Below are 19,731 nucleotides of genomic sequence, written 5' to 3'. Positions count from 1 at the left end.
TGTAAAATAGACTCATTGCCGGGCTGCGTCGGAGCTTATTTGTGGCTCATCTCGGCAAGCTTCTATGCACGTTCGTTAAATGTCCCCGTATTCCGTGCAAAGACCATTTCCTTGTAGGCCGTAGTGCCGGGAATGTCACGTATAAACGGCTGCTAGTAGCTGGAGCCCATCCCGGATCTTCCAACCTCCGGGCGGCTTCGGAACTTGTGACGGATGGCGGCGACACGTTCCGAGCTGACTCGTTATCGCTACAATGACCTGAACGACTCTATGAGCTTGTGGAGATTGACTTTTGTTATAAGTATAACTCTCCTCTTCAGGACGATGTTCATCTTCCGACCGGATCCCATCGCAGCCAGCATTACTGTCGTTTCCATTTCCAGACCCTCAAATCTATTAACACCTCATATCAATCATGTCTACCATTCGCATCGGCTCACTGGCCTACGGATACCAAACGATAGACGTTGTAGGCCCGTTGGATGTGCTCAGTTCTGGCAGTAAGCTCTTCGCCAAAGCGCTCAGGGAGTACCACCCCGTGAGCGACGAGGTCGTCGCCACAGCACCAGAGATTGAATTCCATCATATCGGAGTCAGTCTGGACCCCGTGGAGTTGACCGCTGGCGTCTCCATCGTGCCAACGGCGACAGTCGACAACGCCCCGGAAATTGACATCCTCCTCCTCGGCGGGCCCAACCCGGCAACCTTCGAGTTGCACCCCAAGTACGCGGAATACATCCGTCAGCATGTCGACGCCGGCAAGGTTCTCTTCACCAACTGTACCGGCGCTTTCGTGGCGGCCACGGCCGGGGTTCTCGACGGCCGTGAGGCAACTGCCAATCACGCGGAGCTGGGATGGATCAAGAAGCGCTTTCCGAAGGTCCGATGGACTGACGAGACCAAGTGGGTTGTCGATGGAAATATCTGGACGGCAGCAGGGGCCGTCGCGGGCATGGACATGACGGCTCAATGGTTCAAGGAGACGTATGGGGTTGGGGTTCTCACGCTGGCGACCATGGGTCTGGACTACGAACCCAGAGATTCCCGTGGCTTGCTCAACGTCATCCCGAAGAGATACGACTCTGAGGGGAATCAGATTTCGACCCACGTCTTCCCTTCCTACGACTCTTACTGAGCTCCTGCGAAAGCGTTTACGGCTGGTCAACCTACGTTTTTCATGAATTCTGCATGGGCATCAATACAACTCCAGTCATGTTGCTTCCAGATAATGGAAGATTGCATACCTAGCTCACAAAATTTGGCATTTTGAAGCATTTCAGAGCAATTTGTACTTCTCTTCGCATCTAGCAACGACGCGGTTCATGTTTTCCAACCAATGTTAGCAGACTGATTTAGAACCTGTTCAATTGTCCTACCCTACTGGCTTTGAAAGTCAAAGAAATGACGTTGGTGGGTTTGCTGCAGCCGGGGAACGAGGCAGAACCTGGAAAAAGTAAGAAAGGAAACCCGAGGCCTCTGAACTGAGCACAAAATAGCTGATAATAGAATCAAGCTCAGTTGAATCAAAACTGAGAGATGTATTGGATGAACCGTTGCTTGCATTTTGAAGGGGCATGCTTATCTTGTCACAGCAGATTAGTGCAGGGGGATCCTTGAGACTAGACAGTTACCAGGGCTCAACTCCGATGTTAGGAGACCGGTGGAGCCCGGCAGTCGAGTTCATGCTCACATTTACCCGGGTTCACCGTTGAAAGACAGTCCCGGGGAAGAGATAGGAGCCGATAAGTCCTTCTTTTGCCTTTGATAAAGACCGCAAGACCGGTTCCGGTGTCTTTGCCGTTCACTCCCTACGTCTTCAACACCCATTTTGAACAGCCGGTTCGAGGTTTTTGATCATAACGATGATGTCCGCAAGTATCACCCGAGTCGTTTTTGCGGCTCTCGTGGCGCGATGCGTCGCAGCAGCCCGCAAGAATATCATCATCGACACCGACATCTTCAGTGATTGCGAGTCAGTCTGAACCTTGCAACCGCCCCCCAAAGAATAATAACATTCCTGACCTCGAATGGGTCTTTAGTGACACCGCCGCGCTGCTCCTCGCCGCGACGTCCCCAGACGTGAACTTGCTCGGGGTCAACGTCAACTATCCCTCGACCTACTCCGTGACCGCAACGTCGGCTATCCTCGCGCACTACGGCCTGCCCGCGGTCCCCATAGGGACGCGCCGGCCGTTGACCGACGAGGGCTTCCTCGACACCTTCGCGTACGACCTGGGAGAGTACGCGAGCAAGATATCGTATCACTTCTCCGGGGGCTCCCTCCCGTTCGGGGCGGCGGAGGACGCGTGGAACGCCGTCTCGCTGTACCGCAAGCTCCTCGCCGAGGCGGACGGGCCCGTCACCATCGTCTCGATCGGCTTCTTCGAGAACCTCTCGGGCCTGCTCAACTCCACGGCCGACGCGCACTCGGACCTCGCCGGCCCCGCGCTCGTCGCGAGCAAGGTCGCGGAGCTGGTCGTCATGGGCGGCGGGTACCCCTCGGGCAGGGAGTTCAACTTCTTCGGGGACGACCCGCTGCGCACCGCGCACGTCGTCAACAACTGGCCGGGCCGCGTCGTCTTCTGCGGCACCGAGGTCGGCGGCGATGTGCTGTCCGGCGGCAGGCTCCTTGCCGAGGGCCCGCTGTCGGATCCGGTCCGCCAGGCCTACATCTACTACAACTTCTACCGACCCCGGCAGTCGTGGGACCCTCTCACGGTTCTGTATGCCATGCAGGGCGTCGGGGACCTTTTCGAGTACGGCAACGACTATGGCCGCAACTTTGTCTTTGCGAATGGCTCAAACGAGTGGATCTTTGACAAGAATGTCACCAACCAGTTCTGGTTGAACCTGAAAGTGGACAATGTCACGGCCTCGGCGGCTCTCGACAAGCTTTATCTGGAAGGGGCGTTGCTTTTTGGCAATAAGACAGACGTATAGGGAGATGGGCCTGGCATATTATCTTGCTTTGTCTCTCATATTGGCAGCCATTCATTGTAGGGGTAGTTGTAGCGCCAGCCGGTCCCAGTCCAAGAGTCCAGATTTAAAAGGCGCCGGTCAGGTTTATAATGAAACAACATACAAGAATTTGCATTGGCTGGCTCGGACTCCTTCCCTCGCTAGATAACAATAAAACGCGGCTCAGTGTTAATTGTCTAACAATCAGAGTGGCAATACCTCTTTCGATACCGAACAGGCACTGGTCTATCAAAAGCATGTGTTCCAAACGGCATGGCCCGATGACGCGAGTTGGCTCTGGCCGCACTCACAGGGTCGCAAATCTCAACATCCAAATCCCTCAGCAGCAGAAAAACCGAGACCAGAATAGTGTTCTTGGCCAAAGTCTCTCCTGGACACCGCCATGCGCCTCCTCCAAATGGGAAGAAATGGCCGCGAAGGGCCGCCGGGCTTGACAACTTAGCTTTGGAGTCGTCTCGGACGTGCTTCTCTTGCGTGGAACTTCTGTTCGCGGTGTAAAATGACTGAAGCTTCAGTAGTGGACCACTCGTAGGGTCGTCTGGGTATTCTAAGAACCTCTCCGACCAGAACGACTCGAGCGAGTGCTCGGCGACTCCTTTGATGATCCGGCCGGTGTTCCAGATAGATTCATCTAACCCCCCGAGCCAGTTTGCTGACATGCCTGTGGCTCCAGATTGAAGAGGCAACAATGAGTCCCCGTGAAGGCGAACTCCGGCGCTGACGGCCTTACGGCCAATGGTCCCGGCAACATGCAGACGGAGAGTCTCGCGGTAAACCGAGTTCAGCAGCGGGGCCGATGACAGCGTCGTGTAGTCGATTTGGAATTCTGAAGTCTCAGAATCGACCGACAACTCTTTTCTCAGTCGACCCACAAGAGATTGGTCGAGGAGTGTGTGGAGTATCATCCAGGCCGCTGCTGGTATTGTGTTTGCTGTCGTTCTGAAGTGGCAGTGTAAGCCAGAGATTATCAACAGTTGGTATTCACGCACAGCTTACACAAATAGAAAACCGAGCAGCAGACTCGAAACCCCGTGATCCGAGAATCCCAGGCCCTCATATCGCCTCACCATGTTCTTCACGTAACGCGTGCCCCAGATCGGGTTGGACTCTGCATGGCCCGGCTCCTCGTCGTCCTGGTGGGAGTTGGCATTGCACCACCTCCTCCAGGTGTCCAAATTACGAAGCATGAGGTCCCTGGAGTGGTACTCCGCGGGGTAAAGCCAGCGAGGACTACCGCGCGAGACCACAGGGAACGCGTCGTAAAACGCCCAGAAGTCTTCGCAGAACGAGGGGCAGACGATGACGATGCGTTTGCCGTAAAGTGTCTCGACCTCGGCCTTGAAAAGGGAGTCGCGCACAAACTTGTATAGATCCGGGACGTCTACAAAGTCCGAGCTTGGGTGAGGAGGGTGACGGGGCCAGAACTGTTGTCGGAGATTGCACGAGAACCTATCCATTACGAGTCTCAGATTCTCTCCGTTCAAGAAGGTGGCGAAGTCCTTTCGTTGGTGTTCCATAATTCGTCTTGATTCGTCTGGGTGGGATGTCGAGTGTTCATTCCCCTTGTTTGCCTCAAAGGCCGAGATGTGATCATGGTTGAACACATGGTAGTCAGACGGCGTCAGCCCAAAGAAGATTGTCAAGGCGTCGAATATTCCCGGGACCGGTACGAGATCTCGGGGCGCCTTGAAAAGTAGCCGCACTCCTTCGCCAGGAAGAACATAGCAGAGCGAACCCCGAGGCAGAGAGAGCGAGAGTACTGAATGCTTGGCTTTTACTCTACAAATGGTGTTAGCAAGGTGTCCTCACTGGATGTTGGTGACGGGATTGCTTTTACTGTAGAGAACGGAGGAAGTTTTCGGCGTTGAAGAGGATGGAGTAGGCATGCCCAAGTCCAGGCACGAAGTACGGAGGGACGAGTGACGAGCGAGTACTGGTGCTCTTTTGTTTCTGGTTTTTCAAAACAAATCGAGTGTAAGTGAAGAGATAAGTGAGCAGGAAAGGAACAACCAAGACCGCAAAGGCGATGGTGCATGTTGTGAAGCCCTGGTAAAAGGACTCGCCGGGACTGAAAGCAGCAGCAGGCAAAGTAAGCACGTCCATATCCAATATTGTTGTCAGCTGCTACTTGCTGAATAGAACAACACTAAAACGGGCAGCAGGGAATAGCCCGGGCTCGGGATGCTTTTTATCAACAGGAACACCCATTTTCAGGCTCCATCATCACATGGAAAAAGAGAACATGCTGGAACAACCAACTCTTGCGCGAGGTGCTTTCAATCTTAATGAAGAGTTGTTATCCGACATCTGGTCAAGGGGGGCAAGCCCCAAATGGTGTTTCTTGGTTATAATATCCATCACACAATGCGTGTTGGTGATTGTTGTTGGTGATGTAGACTTGGCTGCTGTGCAGAATAGCCGTTGCCGTATAGAGCAGGTAGGCCGCAGGGCCTGCTGCTCAGCAGTCTTCAGCAAGCATGGCTATTGGACGGCACGATACCCGGCCAGGCCGAGATATATTGGTTGCGGAAGCGGTGGCCCGACCTTGATGCGATTGGGTTCCGCTGTTAGCGCCCGCATCGCGATACTGCAGCGTGTGCCTTTATGAGACGCCTTGAGCAGCTCATTCCAATGGTGGATGGATGTTGACGGCCTTGGTATCAGTTGTCAAGAAAACTTTGGAGTTTACCCGCAAGGATTCGAACCGGACGTATGGAACTTTCTCGGCTTTCACAGCTGTCGGGTGCTGGGTTGGTGTGGTTGGGAGTCTCTTTTTTTTTGCTGTTGGAACGAATAACCTGGTCGGCTGGGGGGGTTGATTGGAGCAACGGACGGCTTCGCCGCAGGTGAAGAACCCATAGACCCATGGGAAGGCACTGTGATTGTTCGTGCAGTTGATGCACCATGAAAATGACAGTCGCAGGGGAGGGGGGAAGGTCAACCAGTTGTATCCTGTCTTGGGAAGACTTGGCTCACATCGGAACATAGGGCAGCCGCCGGAGAAACGGCTGTCCGCCTGTGTAACTCGAATTCGGGCTGTGGCGATCTCAAGTGAAGCAAACATTCATCCTTGAATGTTTGCTACGGGCAACAGGTGGGTCCGGATGAAGAGGTTGGTGCATGCAGCGGTCAGCCATAGGGACAACGGGGTGGGCGCCTCGAGTCTCGTGGAATTCGCGGGGCGGAGAGGGTCTAGGTTTCGTTGTTCGCCTCCGGCATGCCTTTTTCCTGTTTTTGTAATGCTTTTGTGGTTCTTGGTGTTCTCGCCTGGCAAGCCTGTTCATGTGTCTATCTCGGCCCCGCTGTGGTGGGTATTGATAGCACTTGGAAAGAAAACAGGGCAATGGTGTATGGGATGTAGGAGCAGAATAAGACGAGATGGCATGTCCAACTCATGATGATAGTTGCCGGCCTGTTTAATGACAGACTCATTTTACGCAGGGTGCTTGCTTGCCCGCGATGAGTCCTAATTATCCCATGTTCTTCCCTAAACCCACACCCCTTGTGTGATTGAGAACCCCCCAGTCTGCCTTTTGTCTTCCTCTTTTCCGACTATGGCACTCTTTTTGACCACGACCCTCGACAAGTGTTCACTACAAACATTAGATTCGAGGATTTCAGGGATCTGACCCGACATCAAGACTGTGGAAGGGCCTCGGTGTATTTACTTTCAGACAAGACCTGCCGACATGGTCCTGATCGAGTTGGTATTGCACCTCCTCCAGGTGTCTAAAATATGAAGCATGAGGTCCCTGGAGTGATACTCCGCAGGATAGAGCCAGCGAGGACTGCCGCACGCGGCTACAGGAAACGCATTGTAAAACGCCCAGAAGTCTTTTGTTACAGTTGAAGTTCTGTAGTAGTATCTATCAGTAGAAGCTAAGGCTGAAAAGCTGGTGATAGTACTATAGGTTGTACTAAAAGGATTAAGTCTTTGGAGAATATAGCAATCAATTGTGTACATGATAAATTATTTAGAATGTAGACTACTAGTAAGAAGTTACCAAAAGTATTTGTTGGAATCCAAGGCTGGGCGAGAGGCTTGAAGATGGTGAGAGCCAAATTCAAAAGCAGCAATTTTCCTTTATGATGTTTCCCGACGATTTCAACATACCATCAGACGGTCCTTCAAGGCTTCCCACGGGAAGGGCGTTAAAGTAGATTGATGACGGCCAAGAGTAAAAAGAAACACTTGGACAGGAACAAACCCGAGTCGAACTCCGTCAAAGGCTTCAAATCTGCTCGAGTTTTCCGCGCCAGGACGCCGACGTTCAGAGCCACTGCATAACTGATCGGGCTGAAGACCAGGGTGAACGATGCTGCCGTTGGTGTGTTATCCCTAAGCCCCCCTGTTAGCCAGTATGTTCACCACGTTGCTAACGGTGAGTCTGGAACAACAGTCCCAATCACTTCCTCCCTGAATAACAGCTATTATCACTATGCAACGAAATGTTACTGACATACACGCGCCAGGGTCTTTCGAGCCTCATTTTTACAACCTTATTAGAAACAAATGGAAATGACAGCATCGCTATAGACGGTTGACAGGCCTAGCAGCTGTTAAGGCTGATCGCCAATGTCAAAGATCAGAGCCCATTTCACCGCATGGCATGAGAAATGAGAGCCAGGGAGAAGAAATCTCGACTAACGTCACCTCGCCTCGGACGGCTAACTCAATGTCGCAAAAGTGGAACCACTTGCACAGCAGCAATTGCGCCAGAAGTTCCCTGTGACACTCAACCACCCCGCATTTGAACCACCCAACAATGACTCCTCATCCATCCATTCATCACTTCCATCCAACACAATATTTTCTATTCCATTCCAAAGCTCACGTCAAACAAGGATTAAATCACGGAATTTCACTGAGATGTATCCATCGGCTTCAGTGAATTGCCAGACCAGAACACCCAAGATGTCCTCCAAGGTCCAGATCCTGGGCGGGACTCCTACTGACAAAGGTGACTGACTGACTGACTGACTGTGTGCTTCTTCGTCTCTTCTCGCACAACAACACTAATCCGACGCCCCCGCAAACACAGAACTCGGCCCAACCGTCAGCACCCTCCCCGCTGCTGTACCAGACCGATCCGTCGTTCTGCACGGCTCCCTCGCTACACTCGAACCTTGGTTAACGCCAACTCACTGGGCCAGATTTTGGCGCAACCTCCAGCTACTCGAGAACCAATGGTTGGTGGACTACTTTCCGTTCGACGAGGTCCGCTCGGAAGCGGACCTGCGCAAGCAACTCGACGATCTGGTTGCTGTGCCGGATGTTATTTTGTACGCCGTCCTAGCTGATCCGGCACACCTGAACCCGGTGAAAGCGGCAGATGAAGAGGCAGGCTTTGCGGGGCACGCAGAGGTGTTCGGTTTCATGGCGTATTCGCTGGCTGGCACGGCGCACCGTGAGATCGAGGTGGGAGCGTTGTTTGCACCGGCGCTACAGCGGACGGCAGCGGCAACTGAGGCGCATTACCTGATGTTGAAGAATGTGCTGGAGCCGGTTCGCGTGGAGGAAGGAAAGTCTCTGCCGTATCGGAGAGTGTCGTGGAAGTGCAACAGTCTGAACGTGGCATCCCGCCGGGCGGCGGAGCGGCTCGGGTATTTGTACGAGGGGACATTGAGGAACCATCAGATTGTGAAGGGAAGGTCGAGGGACACGAGTTGGTTCAGCATAATCGACAATGAGTGGCTAGTGATAAGGATTGCCTTGGAGAAGTGGTTGGATAGGAGCAACTTTGATGAGCATGGAAGGCAGGTGAAAGCGCTCGACTGTATTCGGGTAGAGTTGACTGCAACAGCCAAGTATTCTAATAAGTAAACAGCTACATTTCAAAGGTGCAGCCTTTTCCCTATCAATAGAATGTAAAGCTGTCTTTTTGTGCCTACAGCAGAAAATCCGCTTCTTAACGTACTAATTATATTGAGCTAGCAAAAGTAAAATCTAGTATCTTCATAAAATGCGACATTACTAGGAGCCAAATATTAAGTAGCAGGCATTATTTAAACTGGCCTTGTGTACAAAAAAGTAAAGAATTGTCGCTAACATCTTCAGCACAAAGTAGTTAAAACAAATTGTATTATAACATAGTTAACCTTATAAAGAATTATAGTAGGCATCCTTAGAATTAGTAAACACTGTAGCCTATTGTTTAGAGCATTTTATTAATTCCGACCTGGCCGTCCGCGGGCGGCGGCAACAGAGATTCTTTGAGCTTCCCCCGCATGGTGTTCAGCTAAACTCAACATGCTGTGTAGCATGCTTGGGGAAAATCCGAGCCAACAAAAAGCCGCTTTGGCCTATCTTTATCTTTGGGCCTTTGAGAGTTTGTTCCGAGGTAGCATCTCCTCATTCCACCCCCTCCCCTCGCTCAAGGCTTCATTCCAGCACTCACAACACTCACAGCAACGACGTCGTTCTTGGATCGGGGCGCCACGAGTCATCTTCAACACAGCTGTGGCTTCTTTACAGATCAATTCTTCCGTCAACTATTACTCGGTCTCATCATGTCGTCTCAACCAAAGCAGGAATCGTGGAAAGCCATCGCCCGACGCAAGCAGGCCGAACGAGCAGGTCACATCCCTTCAAAATGGCACATACCGTCCCACGTCCTCCCCAAAGACCCACCGAGGCTTCAAGACGGGCCCCAGAACGTCCTTGACATCCCGCGCCAGTTCCTCTCGCCGGCCGAGGTCTCCGTCACCGAGTCCTATACAATCCCGCAGCTGTGCCAGGCCGTCTCTTCGCGTAGTCTCTCGGCGGTGGAGGTGGCAGAAGCCTTCTGCCATCGCGCGGCCATCGCCCACCAGCTCACAAATTGTCTGACAGAGCCCCTCTTCGACGCGGCCCTGCAGCGCGCGCGGTACCTCGACGAGTACCTCCGCGAGCACGGCGTGCCCCTCGGGCCCTTGCACGGCCTCCCCGTGTCGGTCAAGGACACCTTCGACGTCGCCGGCGTCGACACGTCGATAGGCCTGGCGTACCTGTGCCACAAGCCTGCCGCACGGAACGCGCCTCTGGTCGATCTCCTCCTCTCGCTGGGCTGTGTCGTCGTGGCCAAGACCAACGTGCCGCAGACCCTCGCCAGCCTCGACTCGGTCAACAACGTCTTTGGCCGCACGATGAACCCGGTCAACCGGCTGTGCACTGCCGGCGGGTCCTCGGGCGGCGAGGGCGTCCTCGTCGCCATGAGGGGCTGCATGATCGGTATCGGGACCGACATCGGCGGCAGCATCCGCGTGCCGGCCATGTGCAACGGCGTCTACGGCTTCAAGCCCTCCAACGGCCGTGTGCCCTACGGCGGCCAGGCGCTGACGGGGGTTGAGGGCCTGAGCCGCACGTCGGTGCAGGCCGTCGCCGGTCCGATCGGCCGGAGCGTCGAGGACATTGACTCGCTCATGCGCGAGATCGTGCCCCGGGCCGCGCTGTGGGGGGAAGACTGCATGCCGGCTACGTGGTCGCCGGGTCCCCGGGAATCGTCACTGGTATCGCCATCCGGCAGCGGCAAACACGGCGAGCTGGTCATCGGCATCCTCCGCACCGACGGGAACTGCAACCTCCACCCGCCCATCGCCAACATGATGGACGAAGTGGCGTACTTCCTCGCGACGACCCCCGGCGTCAAGGTCGTCGAACTGGGATGCCCTCCGGCATGGACCAAGGCGCAGTCCGTCATGAACAAGCTGATGGGGGCCGACGGGGGTGTCACGATGGCTGAGATGATCGAGGCGACGGGCGAACCGTTGGTGCCGTGGACGGCGTCGCGCTTCAAGAAGGGCAGACCGCAGCCGCTCCCGCGCCTCGCCGAGCTCCAGGCCCAACGCGCCCGTCTGGAGCGCGAGATGCTCGGGATCTGGGTCGAGGACGACGAGCACGGCCGCCGCCGGCAGAAGCTCGACGCCCTCGTCTGTCCCGTGGCACCGCACCCCGTGCCGCCGATCGACGGCTACAACGCCGTGGGGATGACCAGCAGTTGGGTTCTGCTGGACTATCCCGCGGCAACGGTGCCTGTGCGGGACGTCAAGGAGAGCGACCTGCAGCTCGGCAGGCCGCAGGGTGGCAAGGTTCTGGGGAGCTGGGACCAGAGGAACCGCGAGCTCTGGGACGAGAGCAAGATTGATAGGAGGGTGTATCTAGGGACGCCGCTGAGCGTCCAGGTTGTTGTGCCGCGGCTGCAGGACGACAGGTTGGTTGATGTCATGGGCTGCGTGGATGCGGCGTGTAAGAGGAAAGGAGGCAACGCCCACGCGAAGCTTTGAGGTCCTGTCACGCAAGCCCGCACAAATAGGTCTCGTGCAAAAGGCAAGGCAGGTCAACGTCGATGATTACGAAGAGAAGCGGCAGATACTAGAAAGACGGGGGATGGACATGATTCCAAGGGCTGTTTTTTCATATTGATCAGCAGAGCGACTGTCCGGATCGATTATCTACAAGCCTCGTACCTCTCATTTCCTATACCAACAGCGTGAGGATCCGGATAAGGCTCTTGGTATGATTCAATGTCGAGGCCGGTTCGTCGACCCGGGCAAACTCGCAATCTGCGCCAAGGTTTGGCCGCATTCGCGCCGCGCAGGATAACCAGGGTTCTCAGGGACACGAATACCACCTTCCCTTATGCGCCTTGTCGCCCGTTGATGAGTTCCCTAGTAGATGCCACCGGCCGCTGCAACACTGGCATTCGATGCAGTAGCACGGGTGAGCTCATCCCCCTGGTTCCAACCGTTTTCCTGGTGGGTTAATATCCGACTGTGACGGCGGAAATCTCATGTGAGTCTCCTTATCTTGCTCAATTCCCCTCGGTGGCCCGGTTTGGCCCCGCACCGAGGCCAACAATAGTAATCATCGGCCTATCGGCCGATGGTGGAGGAGACGCCCACTCCCTCTATTGATGTGCTGCGGTGGACGATGCAACATTGATGTCCTTTCCGTCGACGAGCGCATGTACGCTGTCCGTGTAATCGAAGACCTATATATGGCTATGGCATGTAGATAAGATGCAGGAAAAAGAGATTCCATCTGTTCAGGAAGAACGTCGCCCGAAACCCAATCATAGCTAGGAGAACCTACTCATCATGGTTGCTTGGAGAGCCTCTGTGGTGGCTCTGGCTAGTCTTGTGACTGTTGCTGTTGCTTCGACGGTCGAGAGGTCCGAGACAACGCCAGTTATCGAGCAGACAAACGTTCCTGGAGCGTTCATTGTTGAGTTTGCCGACAGCAAGGCAAGTCAACGAACCCCCATCCCCATCCTCACCCTTCCCACTCACTCTCACTCTTGTCGGGGCGAGCCTTTGCTAACTGCTGATCAGGATGCACCTGCGTTTCTAAGTCGCCTAGAGTCAGAGGCCGGCATTGTTAAAGTGTCCCAGCGCCTCAGCCTGGACTCCAAGATCTTCAGGGGCGTCTCCTTCAACGTCGAGGACCACGACGACAAGACTCTCAGCAGGATCGGCTCTCTGCCCCAGGTCAAGAACATCTGGCCCGTCCCCCTCATCGCCGTCCCCGAGATCGACGTCTCCTGGACCGGCAAGGACCTCAAGCGCAAGTACAAACACAAGCGCCAGACGAACTCGACCGCCTGGCCGCCGCACGTCATGACGCAGGTCGACAAGCTGCGCGCCGGCGGCTTCACCGGCGAGGGCCTGCGCTTCGGCATCGTCGACACGGGTATCGACTACACCCACCCGGCCCTCGGTGGCTGCTTCGGCCCCGGCTGCCTCGTCGAGTTCGGCTACGACCTCGTCGGCGACTCCTACGACGGCACCAGCGCGCCCGTCCCGGACAACGACCCATTCGAGGACTGTCTCGGCCACGGAACGCACGTCGCCGGCATCGTCGCGGCCACGGAGAACCCCATGGGTTTCACCGGCGCGTCGCCGGGCGTCAGGCTGGGCGCGTACCGCACCTTCGCCTGCAACGGCCTGACGTCGGGAGACGTCATGCTGGCGGGCGTCATCAGGGCCTTCGAGGACGGCAGCGACATCATCACGGGTTCCATCGGGAGCCCCAACGGGTGGGCCGGGGAGGCCTTTTCTGTGGCCGTCTCGAGGATCGTGGACGCCGGCGTGCCATGCACCTTTGCCGCGGGTAACCAGGTCGGCGGCACCGAGGGCTTGTTCGGCCTCAGCAATCCGAGCTCCGGCGACGGCGTCATGTCCATCTCGTCGTACCAGAGCGAAGGCGCCGACAGCGCCGGGAAGGTGTCGGCATATACCAGCTGGGGGCCTACCTTTGAGCTTGGCCTCGCACCCAGCTTCGGTGCTCCGGGTGGCGGCATCATGAGCACTTGGCCCGTTGCGCTTGGAGAGTACGCCGTGGCGTCTGGCACGTCCATGGCAACCCCTCTCGTGGCCAGCATCGTTGCTCTTGTCTCCCAGGTATGTCGTTTGTGACTTGTTCATATTGGCAGCGACCCTCGCTCTAGAAGTGACAGATGGCAGGGCTGACGTTCGATAGGCTCGCGGGACTAGGGACCCGGACTTGATCAAGCGACTCCTGGCGTCGACGGCTAAGCCGAATCTGTCCCAGAGCTACGGCGGAGAGGACTTCAGCGCCGGCCTCGGCCCGGTCGCGCAGCAAGGTGCGGGCATGGTGCAGGCCTACGACGCGGCATACGCAACCTCCATCCTCAGCGTCGCCGGCATCTCCTTCAACGACACGGACAGCCTCGTGTCCGAGACCTCCTTCACGGTCACGAACGTCGGGGACTCGGTCGCGACGTACAACGTCTCGCACGCCCCGGCCCTCACGGCCATCACGCTCAGCGACATCTACCGCCAGAGCACGCCCGGGCTCTCCACGGCATACGCAACCCTGACCTTCGAGCCGGCCACCTTCACCCTGGAGCCGAACGCGAGTGCCGAGGTCAGCGTGAGCGTCGTACCCCCGCAAGGGCTCGACGCAGCAACTCTGCCCGTGTACTCCGGATGGGTCGTCCTCAACGGCACCAACACCGACGACGACATCGCCCTCTCCGTGCCGTATGTCGGCGTCGCCGGCTCGATGAAGAACGCCACGGTCCTCCCTTCCCACCGTCTTTTTCTCTCTCGCAGCGACGACGCGAGGAACCCGACGGTGCTCGCGAACACGACCTTCCAGGTCGCGGCCCCGGCCGCCCACCCGGACTGGGCTCAGCCGCTGCTCGAAACGTCGGATCTGGTTCTTCCCCTGGGAGCGCTCCCCGACCAGTTCCTCTGGCTGGTGATGGGCAGCGCGGAGGTTCGTCTCGAGGCCGTGCCGATTGCGGCTCCTGGGTCCGAGCCGAACCCGGACGCGAAAGACAACGGCCTCGGTCTTGGTGTCACAAGCTTGGGGAATGTGGCCGGGTATCCCGTGCTGTTCAGGAGACCCATCGGCTGGTTGAGCTCCTGGAATGGAAACCTGGCGGATGGTTCATGGGCGCCGGCCGGGCGATACCGGCTCAGCATCTTTGCGTTGAAGCTCATGGCGGATAGAAGCGTCCCTGAGAGCTGGGAACGGTACGACTCTCCCGAGTTCATCATTCGATACGTGCAGGCTTAGCTCAGCGGGGGGCATCTCTCATTAATTCTCTGGACTGTTTTGCACATGTCAAAACACGTAAAGTTATTCGCTGCCGTTCATTCTGTCCTTCCGCCTAACAACAAAGACAACTGACTGTGTCTACCTCGCCGTCTTGTAAAATTGGTTCAGGGCCAGCTCCTCAAAGGCGATCGCCTCAAGGGCCAGCTTCTGAACAAAGCCCGGGTCAAAGTTCTTGTTCAGGTACGTGATGATCATGGAAAGACCTGTCATATTGTGAGCGTCAAGTTTCTCGAGTCGAGAGCCACCAGCGGCTCGTCTCCACGCGGCGAGACTTACCGGCTCCTGCTCCACCCCCTGTCCAGAGCTCGCCCTTGCCCTCGCCGTCGTACTCCTTCTCCTCGACGACCCATCTCTGATCGAGCCACTCAGTCTCGGGGTGGATCTCCCTCACGATCTTGAGGAACTCGCGGTTCGTCGTCGCCTTCTTGCCCTTGAGCACTCCGGCGCTGGCCAGCCACGGGCTGCCGATGCAGGTCGTCAGCCACACCCTCGTCTTGGGGAACGCCTCCCTCATGAAGCGGTCGGCGGCGGGCGGGCGGTGGTTGAGCAGGGGTCCGCCGATGAGCACGAGGTCCAGGTCGCGCGGGCAGTCGTCGTAGGTGACGTTGGGGACGAACCGCAGGCCCGGCGTCATCTCGGCGGGCTCGAGGGTCGAGGAGATGAAGAAGAACTCCGTCTCGGCCGGGTGGTCGGCCCACTGCGCGAACTCGGGGTCGAAATCCTTGACTTTGTTGTAGTACGCACGGGACAGGTTGCCGAAGAGGTCGATGCCCATGATGTCGCTCAGCTGAACGGCCTCGAGCATGACGCCGATGCGGATGGACTTTTTGGATCCGAGGGTTGCCATTGCGAGATGTTGTGGTTGTTTGAGTCGGGAAAGAGAGAGCTCGATGTGGGGGTTGGTGAGATGGTGACACGACGGTGCTTAGGGGGTAGTAATTCAGCAGCGGAGGGGCTCTTTATGTCGCTGGACCGAGTGGAAGGAACAAGAGTCGCATCGTCTCCGCATTGATGGGGTCTCTGATGTGTCGAGCTTCCTCTTCAGACCGTGCCCTTACTCAGCGGTGGCCCGCTGCCCCTCGTCGTTCGGTCTCCAGTTTCCCCCTTTGCGCTAAGCCGTCTTCCATCTGATCGTCGAACCCCTATCTCCACTCTTGGACCGATGCTATCGGGAACTTGCCCAAAAGACGAACCGTGCCGCGCGGGTGTGATTCGGTAGCGCTCCAGCAGGCACGAGGACGGGACCTGTGGACGAGTCATGTAACTGCGCAAGGTGACAAGACCGCGACTTATATATCAGTGGGAGGCAAGAGTGGGGGAGGGTCGACGACCTGAGTAGTTGGGAAGTTGGACGCGGGACAGAAAGTACAGACAATAGTCTCACTGATGGCGGTGGATTTGTCCAAGTCGACACATTGCCCGCAAGATTGCCGGGCCAGCCGTGGGTTCCGATGCCCGTCGGCGTCGCGGCGGCTCAGCATGCCGGACTCCGGCCCCACTTCGGGATGGAAAGGACTCGGCGATATTCCATCTTCCGGATAGGATACGTACCTCGGAGCTCCTGCCTCAGCGCCCCTCCTTGTCCGCAAAGGAGGCAAGAGCTGTCCGATGGTGCTTGCCCTTGAATGAGTTGTAGCCTTCAATGAACTTCTCCCAAGCAGATCACGAACCACGAGATACACAACATTGGGCAGTCAGGTGCCTCTACTGCAGTCACCAGTGGCGGTCCTCGTACAGATCTCAAACTGCTATGTACTTGTTTTAATCCTCGATAAGATATCAGCTACTATATCACGTCCGTCCCGAGAACACCATGACCGTTGAGAACCCCGAACCAGCGGAATACGCCTTGTTCCACGGGTTGTTCGCCGACTCCGAGACCTATTTCCTGGAGCTCCGGCGTTCTATCGTCGAGCTATCCCAGAATCCAGAATGCACATCGTCCACAGTTGACCTTGGCGACCCTCCAGAAGTACAGCCACTCATGATACCAGAACCGTTGTTCCCCTCCGAGTCAGATTACCATAACACTGCCGCCGAGGAGATCCTCGCAGATATCGTGAAAGTCCATAATCAACGAGAAGTCTTCAAACTAGCCCTGGAATCGACATTCTCCGGCATCCGCTTCTCTCGGGCGGTTCACAAGTTCGAAGTCCCATTGTTGAAGAGCGACCCGAGACATGACTTGAAAGCCCTGGCCCGTAATATGGCGGAAACCAGGCTTCACGACTTCTTCTGCAAGCCGAACACATTGCCCTTGGAGCCTGTTGACGACCAGAAAGATGAGGGCCTGGGGCTTCCCTCCTCGGCTATGCACTTCCACGGTCAACTCACACGGGGTGCCGAGCCCGACGAGCTGGACTTTTCCGAAGAGGACATACTCTACGTCGCTGAGTCGCTGTACGACGACTGGGGCGACGAGGATCTAGAGAGATTGATCGACGAGGAGGTCGGTAGCACCATTGTAAGTGTCTTCTCTAAGCCCTGTGAATGTCGATCCATGCTTATTATGTGGCCAGAAACGGGTTCGAGCCATTACTCCTCCTTTGATCGCTCCCGCCCTTAACGACTCTGATGAGGAAGAAGTCTTCGTACCAAGTGCCGAGGTCTGCGAAATCGACCCCCTTTCTTCACCTTCAAGTCTCCTTAGCGAAGACCTCGAGCAAGCCCGTAACCAGCTTCATGACGAGGATGATGACGATCAAGTCCCAGAGGCATCCACGTCCGACATTATCGGCCTTTATTCTGACACACCGAGCTTCGAGATCTTCACACCTAAACATCCAAGGGAGAATTTGGTTATGGAGGTACCGATCTTGCCGATGTCGGACGACGGAATATCAAGGGGTCAAGAGGAAGAAGCCTTTCAGGGGCTGGTCGAGAGAGTCTCAGGGCTCCCATGCTTCAACCCCGTTGGTCCTGACAGGGAGATTCCAATTGACGAAGGCGAATCCAGTTTCGACGAACAGTTCAACCTCCTCATCAAGGATAAGGCGAACGGCATTACCAACAAGCTTGAGCAGGAGCAGATCGAGGTTATCGACGCCATCGCCAGAATGCGGCCCCCTATTCTCGATTTCAGCACGCCAACGCCAGACTGGCAAGGGGTGGCGCAAGACCCGTCCGCCATGTTCGCGTGGATCCGGCGCAAGCATGGGCATCAGTACAAACCGCCCCAGTGGCCGAGGAACCCACGGGAGCAGAGGGACCTCCGTTGGATACCCTTTCCGGTGTCCCTGGCCCATGCCAATGTACGAGAATCGGTGGGGGATGCCCGCGTATTGCAAGAGCTGTTGGGAAGCAGTAGCGCTTCGGCGCTTCCAACCAGTGCCGACTACGTTCACCGTAGACGTCGACTCAAGGCTCTCGCCGAAAATGACGACGAGGAGTTGCCGCTGCCTTGTGAAGATGACCACCAAGACCAACAATTCAGTCTACTCGAGCCAGAAGACGATTTTATGGATCTGATCAGGAAACGAAAAACGGCGCATGTCGCCGAAGGAGAACCCACGAGCCTCATATCTCCGACGGAAGGAGTAAAATCCCGACGAAAGGCCAAGCAGATGAACGCGACGAAGATTCTGGGAGACGGCCTACTGCTCGGCGAGAATGACGCCAACGCAACTGAACGGCTGCTATCCAACTACATGGACTTCCGCACAATAAAGCGACACAAGCCATCGTTAGCGTCACTGACGAACACTTCTGGAGCCTCGTGCCAACTTATGTCAAAACAGACACCGCAAAACACACAGAAACCCCAGGCACACCAGCCAGAAAGACGCATTGTCCTTGCTGACGCTCCATGCCCGCACGTCGACAGCTTGGAAGAACCCCCTCGCATCGTCATCTCCGTCTGCCTCCCGCGCTGCATCATCTCAGCCCTCCAAGCCAAGATCCCAGGCATAGATCTTGTGGACCGCGACTTCACAAGGCACAATACCTGGGCCTGGTCCTCGGGCAGCACTAGGCGCGTCGAGGTCGACTCCCCGCTTTCGTACGAGGCCGACATTATCCCGTCCCCGGCGACGGGCATCATCATCACCACGATCCTCAAGATCCGACAGAAGCCGCTGCCGGGCTCCCAAGCGCAGCTCTCTCAGATCCGCCATCGCCTTGTGAAAGTCGCGCCACTCTACGAGCGGCTCATCGTCCTTGTCTCGGAGGGAAATCTCGCGGGCGAGCACGCCAGCCCCCTGGACGGAGCCGACGCCGAGGCTTACGCTTCTTTTGTCGCTTTCGCATCCTCTCTTGGCAGCCGTGGCGGCTGCAGTATCAGAGCTATATACGTGGGCGGCGGGAACCACACGCTCGCCAGCTGGACGTGCGCCCTCATCGCCACCCACGTCAAGGAGGCGGCCTCCAACGTGCAGCAGATCCTTATGCCTGAAGAGACGGAATGGGAGGTGTTCCTCAGACGGGCCGGCCTCAACATGTACGCCGCCCAGGTCGCACTCGCCGTCGTCAAGGGCACGTATCCAGAAGACGGCCAAGACCGAACGCTCGTGCGGTTCTTGGGAATGAGTCCTGCCGAGAGGGCAGACATGCTGCAGGAATTCCTCGGCGGACGGGATCTCGTCGACAGAGTCAGTGCGCGTCTAGGCTAGAGTCGGCAGCGAACTTTTGTTCGGACGGATCTGGGTGGCGAGCGCCGTCAGCACCTCGCACAATTATCCCTCCCTCCCGCGTGTGCGTTCGGCCCTGGGCCCTCTTGGTCTCGTTACAGAACTTTAACAGAACGAAACAAACCCTCCGCTGGCTCGGGCCAAGGTTCGCGTGGCAACACCGCGCAGGTGATCTGAATCGGGCTTTGCATCCCACCTTCGGCTACCAGAAGGGAGTGCTCAGGGAGAGAGCCGTGCCAACCGTTGACATATTTCTTGCAACCTTGCCTCGTGATACTGAGCAGAAGTTGAGAATGGATCGTTAAGAACAACTACAATTGTCGTCTACTTTGATGTCTTATGAGATGGAAGAGAAGGGAAAGAGTGAGAAAAGAATTATAAGTAAACTATCGTCACAGAACAACAAGAGTATGCTTCGGTCCCTCGGTACACGCCTGGCTCCGGCCAGCCTCGGCCCATGGTTGGTGTCGTGACTCTCTTTTTGTGCGCGCTATGCATGTAATGGTACGCGATATCCCCGAAACGCCTTGGTCCTGTTATACATGCAAGATATATTTAACAACC

General features: G+C 56.3%; 8 protein-coding genes across 8 annotated transcripts; 6 read left to right on the top strand and 2 right to left on the bottom strand.

Moving 5' to 3' along the window:
- Window positions 1-415: 415 nt before the first annotated feature.
- CH63R_13863 (DJ-1/PfpI family protein) lies at window positions 416-1,135 on the top strand (the record flags this gene model as incomplete). Its single annotated transcript, XM_018308837.1, has 1 exon — window positions 416-1,135. The coding sequence occupies one exon, from the start codon at window positions 416-418 to the stop codon at window positions 1,133-1,135; it is 720 nt and encodes a 239-aa protein (XP_018151155.1).
- Window positions 1,136-1,862: 727 nt separating this feature from the next.
- Window positions 1,863-2,940, top strand: CH63R_13862 (Inosine/uridine-preferring nucleoside hydrolase; the record flags this gene model as incomplete). Its single annotated transcript, XM_018308836.1, has 2 exons — window positions 1,863-1,972; window positions 2,040-2,940. 2 exons carry the CDS (start codon window positions 1,863-1,865, stop codon window positions 2,938-2,940), a joined length of 1,011 nt encoding a protein of 336 aa, XP_018151154.1.
- A 215-nt stretch (window positions 2,941-3,155) lies between these two features.
- On the bottom strand, window positions 3,156-5,082 carry CH63R_13861 (Nacht and ankyrin domain protein; the record flags this gene model as incomplete). Its single annotated transcript, XM_018308835.1, has 3 exons — window positions 3,156-3,918; window positions 3,976-4,758; window positions 4,817-5,082. The coding sequence occupies 3 exons, from the start codon at window positions 5,080-5,082 to the stop codon at window positions 3,156-3,158; spliced, it is 1,812 nt and encodes a 603-aa protein (XP_018151153.1).
- A 2,812-nt stretch (window positions 5,083-7,894) lies between these two features.
- CH63R_13860 (Acetyltransferase) lies at window positions 7,895-8,803 on the top strand (the record flags this gene model as incomplete). The annotated part of the gene is made up of 2 exons (XM_018308834.1): window positions 7,895-7,940; window positions 8,022-8,803. The coding sequence occupies 2 exons, from the start codon at window positions 7,895-7,897 to the stop codon at window positions 8,801-8,803; spliced, it is 828 nt and encodes a 275-aa protein (XP_018151152.1).
- A 686-nt stretch (window positions 8,804-9,489) lies between these two features.
- CH63R_13859 (Amidase) lies at window positions 9,490-11,241 on the top strand (the record flags this gene model as incomplete). The annotated part of the gene is made up of 1 exon (XM_018308833.1): window positions 9,490-11,241. One exon carries the CDS (start codon window positions 9,490-9,492, stop codon window positions 11,239-11,241), a length of 1,752 nt encoding a protein of 583 aa, XP_018151151.1.
- An 813-nt stretch (window positions 11,242-12,054) lies between these two features.
- Window positions 12,055-14,500, top strand: CH63R_13858 (Subtilase; the record flags this gene model as incomplete). The annotated part of the gene is made up of 2 exons (XM_018308832.1): window positions 12,055-13,356; window positions 13,436-14,500. 2 exons carry the CDS (start codon window positions 12,055-12,057, stop codon window positions 14,498-14,500), a joined length of 2,367 nt encoding a protein of 788 aa, XP_018151150.1.
- Window positions 14,501-14,620: 120 nt separating this feature from the next.
- Window positions 14,621-15,389, bottom strand: CH63R_13857 (DJ-1/PfpI family protein; the record flags this gene model as incomplete). Its single annotated transcript, XM_018308831.1, has 2 exons — window positions 14,621-14,745; window positions 14,819-15,389. 2 exons carry the CDS (start codon window positions 15,387-15,389, stop codon window positions 14,621-14,623), a joined length of 696 nt encoding a protein of 231 aa, XP_018151149.1.
- Window positions 15,390-16,355: 966 nt separating this feature from the next.
- Window positions 16,356-19,149, top strand: CH63R_13856 (uncharacterized protein; the record flags this gene model as incomplete). Its single annotated transcript, XM_018308830.1, has 2 exons — window positions 16,356-17,006; window positions 17,062-19,149. 2 exons carry the CDS (start codon window positions 16,356-16,358, stop codon window positions 19,147-19,149), a joined length of 2,739 nt encoding a protein of 912 aa, XP_018151148.1.
- Between the last annotated feature and the right edge of the window lie 582 nt (window positions 19,150-19,731).

Source organism: Colletotrichum higginsianum, chromosome 10 (assembly GCF_001672515.1).
Source record: "Colletotrichum higginsianum IMI 349063 chromosome 10, whole genome shotgun sequence".
NCBI classification, from domain to species: domain Eukaryota; kingdom Fungi; phylum Ascomycota; class Sordariomycetes; order Glomerellales; family Glomerellaceae; genus Colletotrichum; species Colletotrichum higginsianum.
Note: the sequence above shows the minus strand (reverse complement) of the source record. Positions and strands in the feature narration are given on the sequence as shown.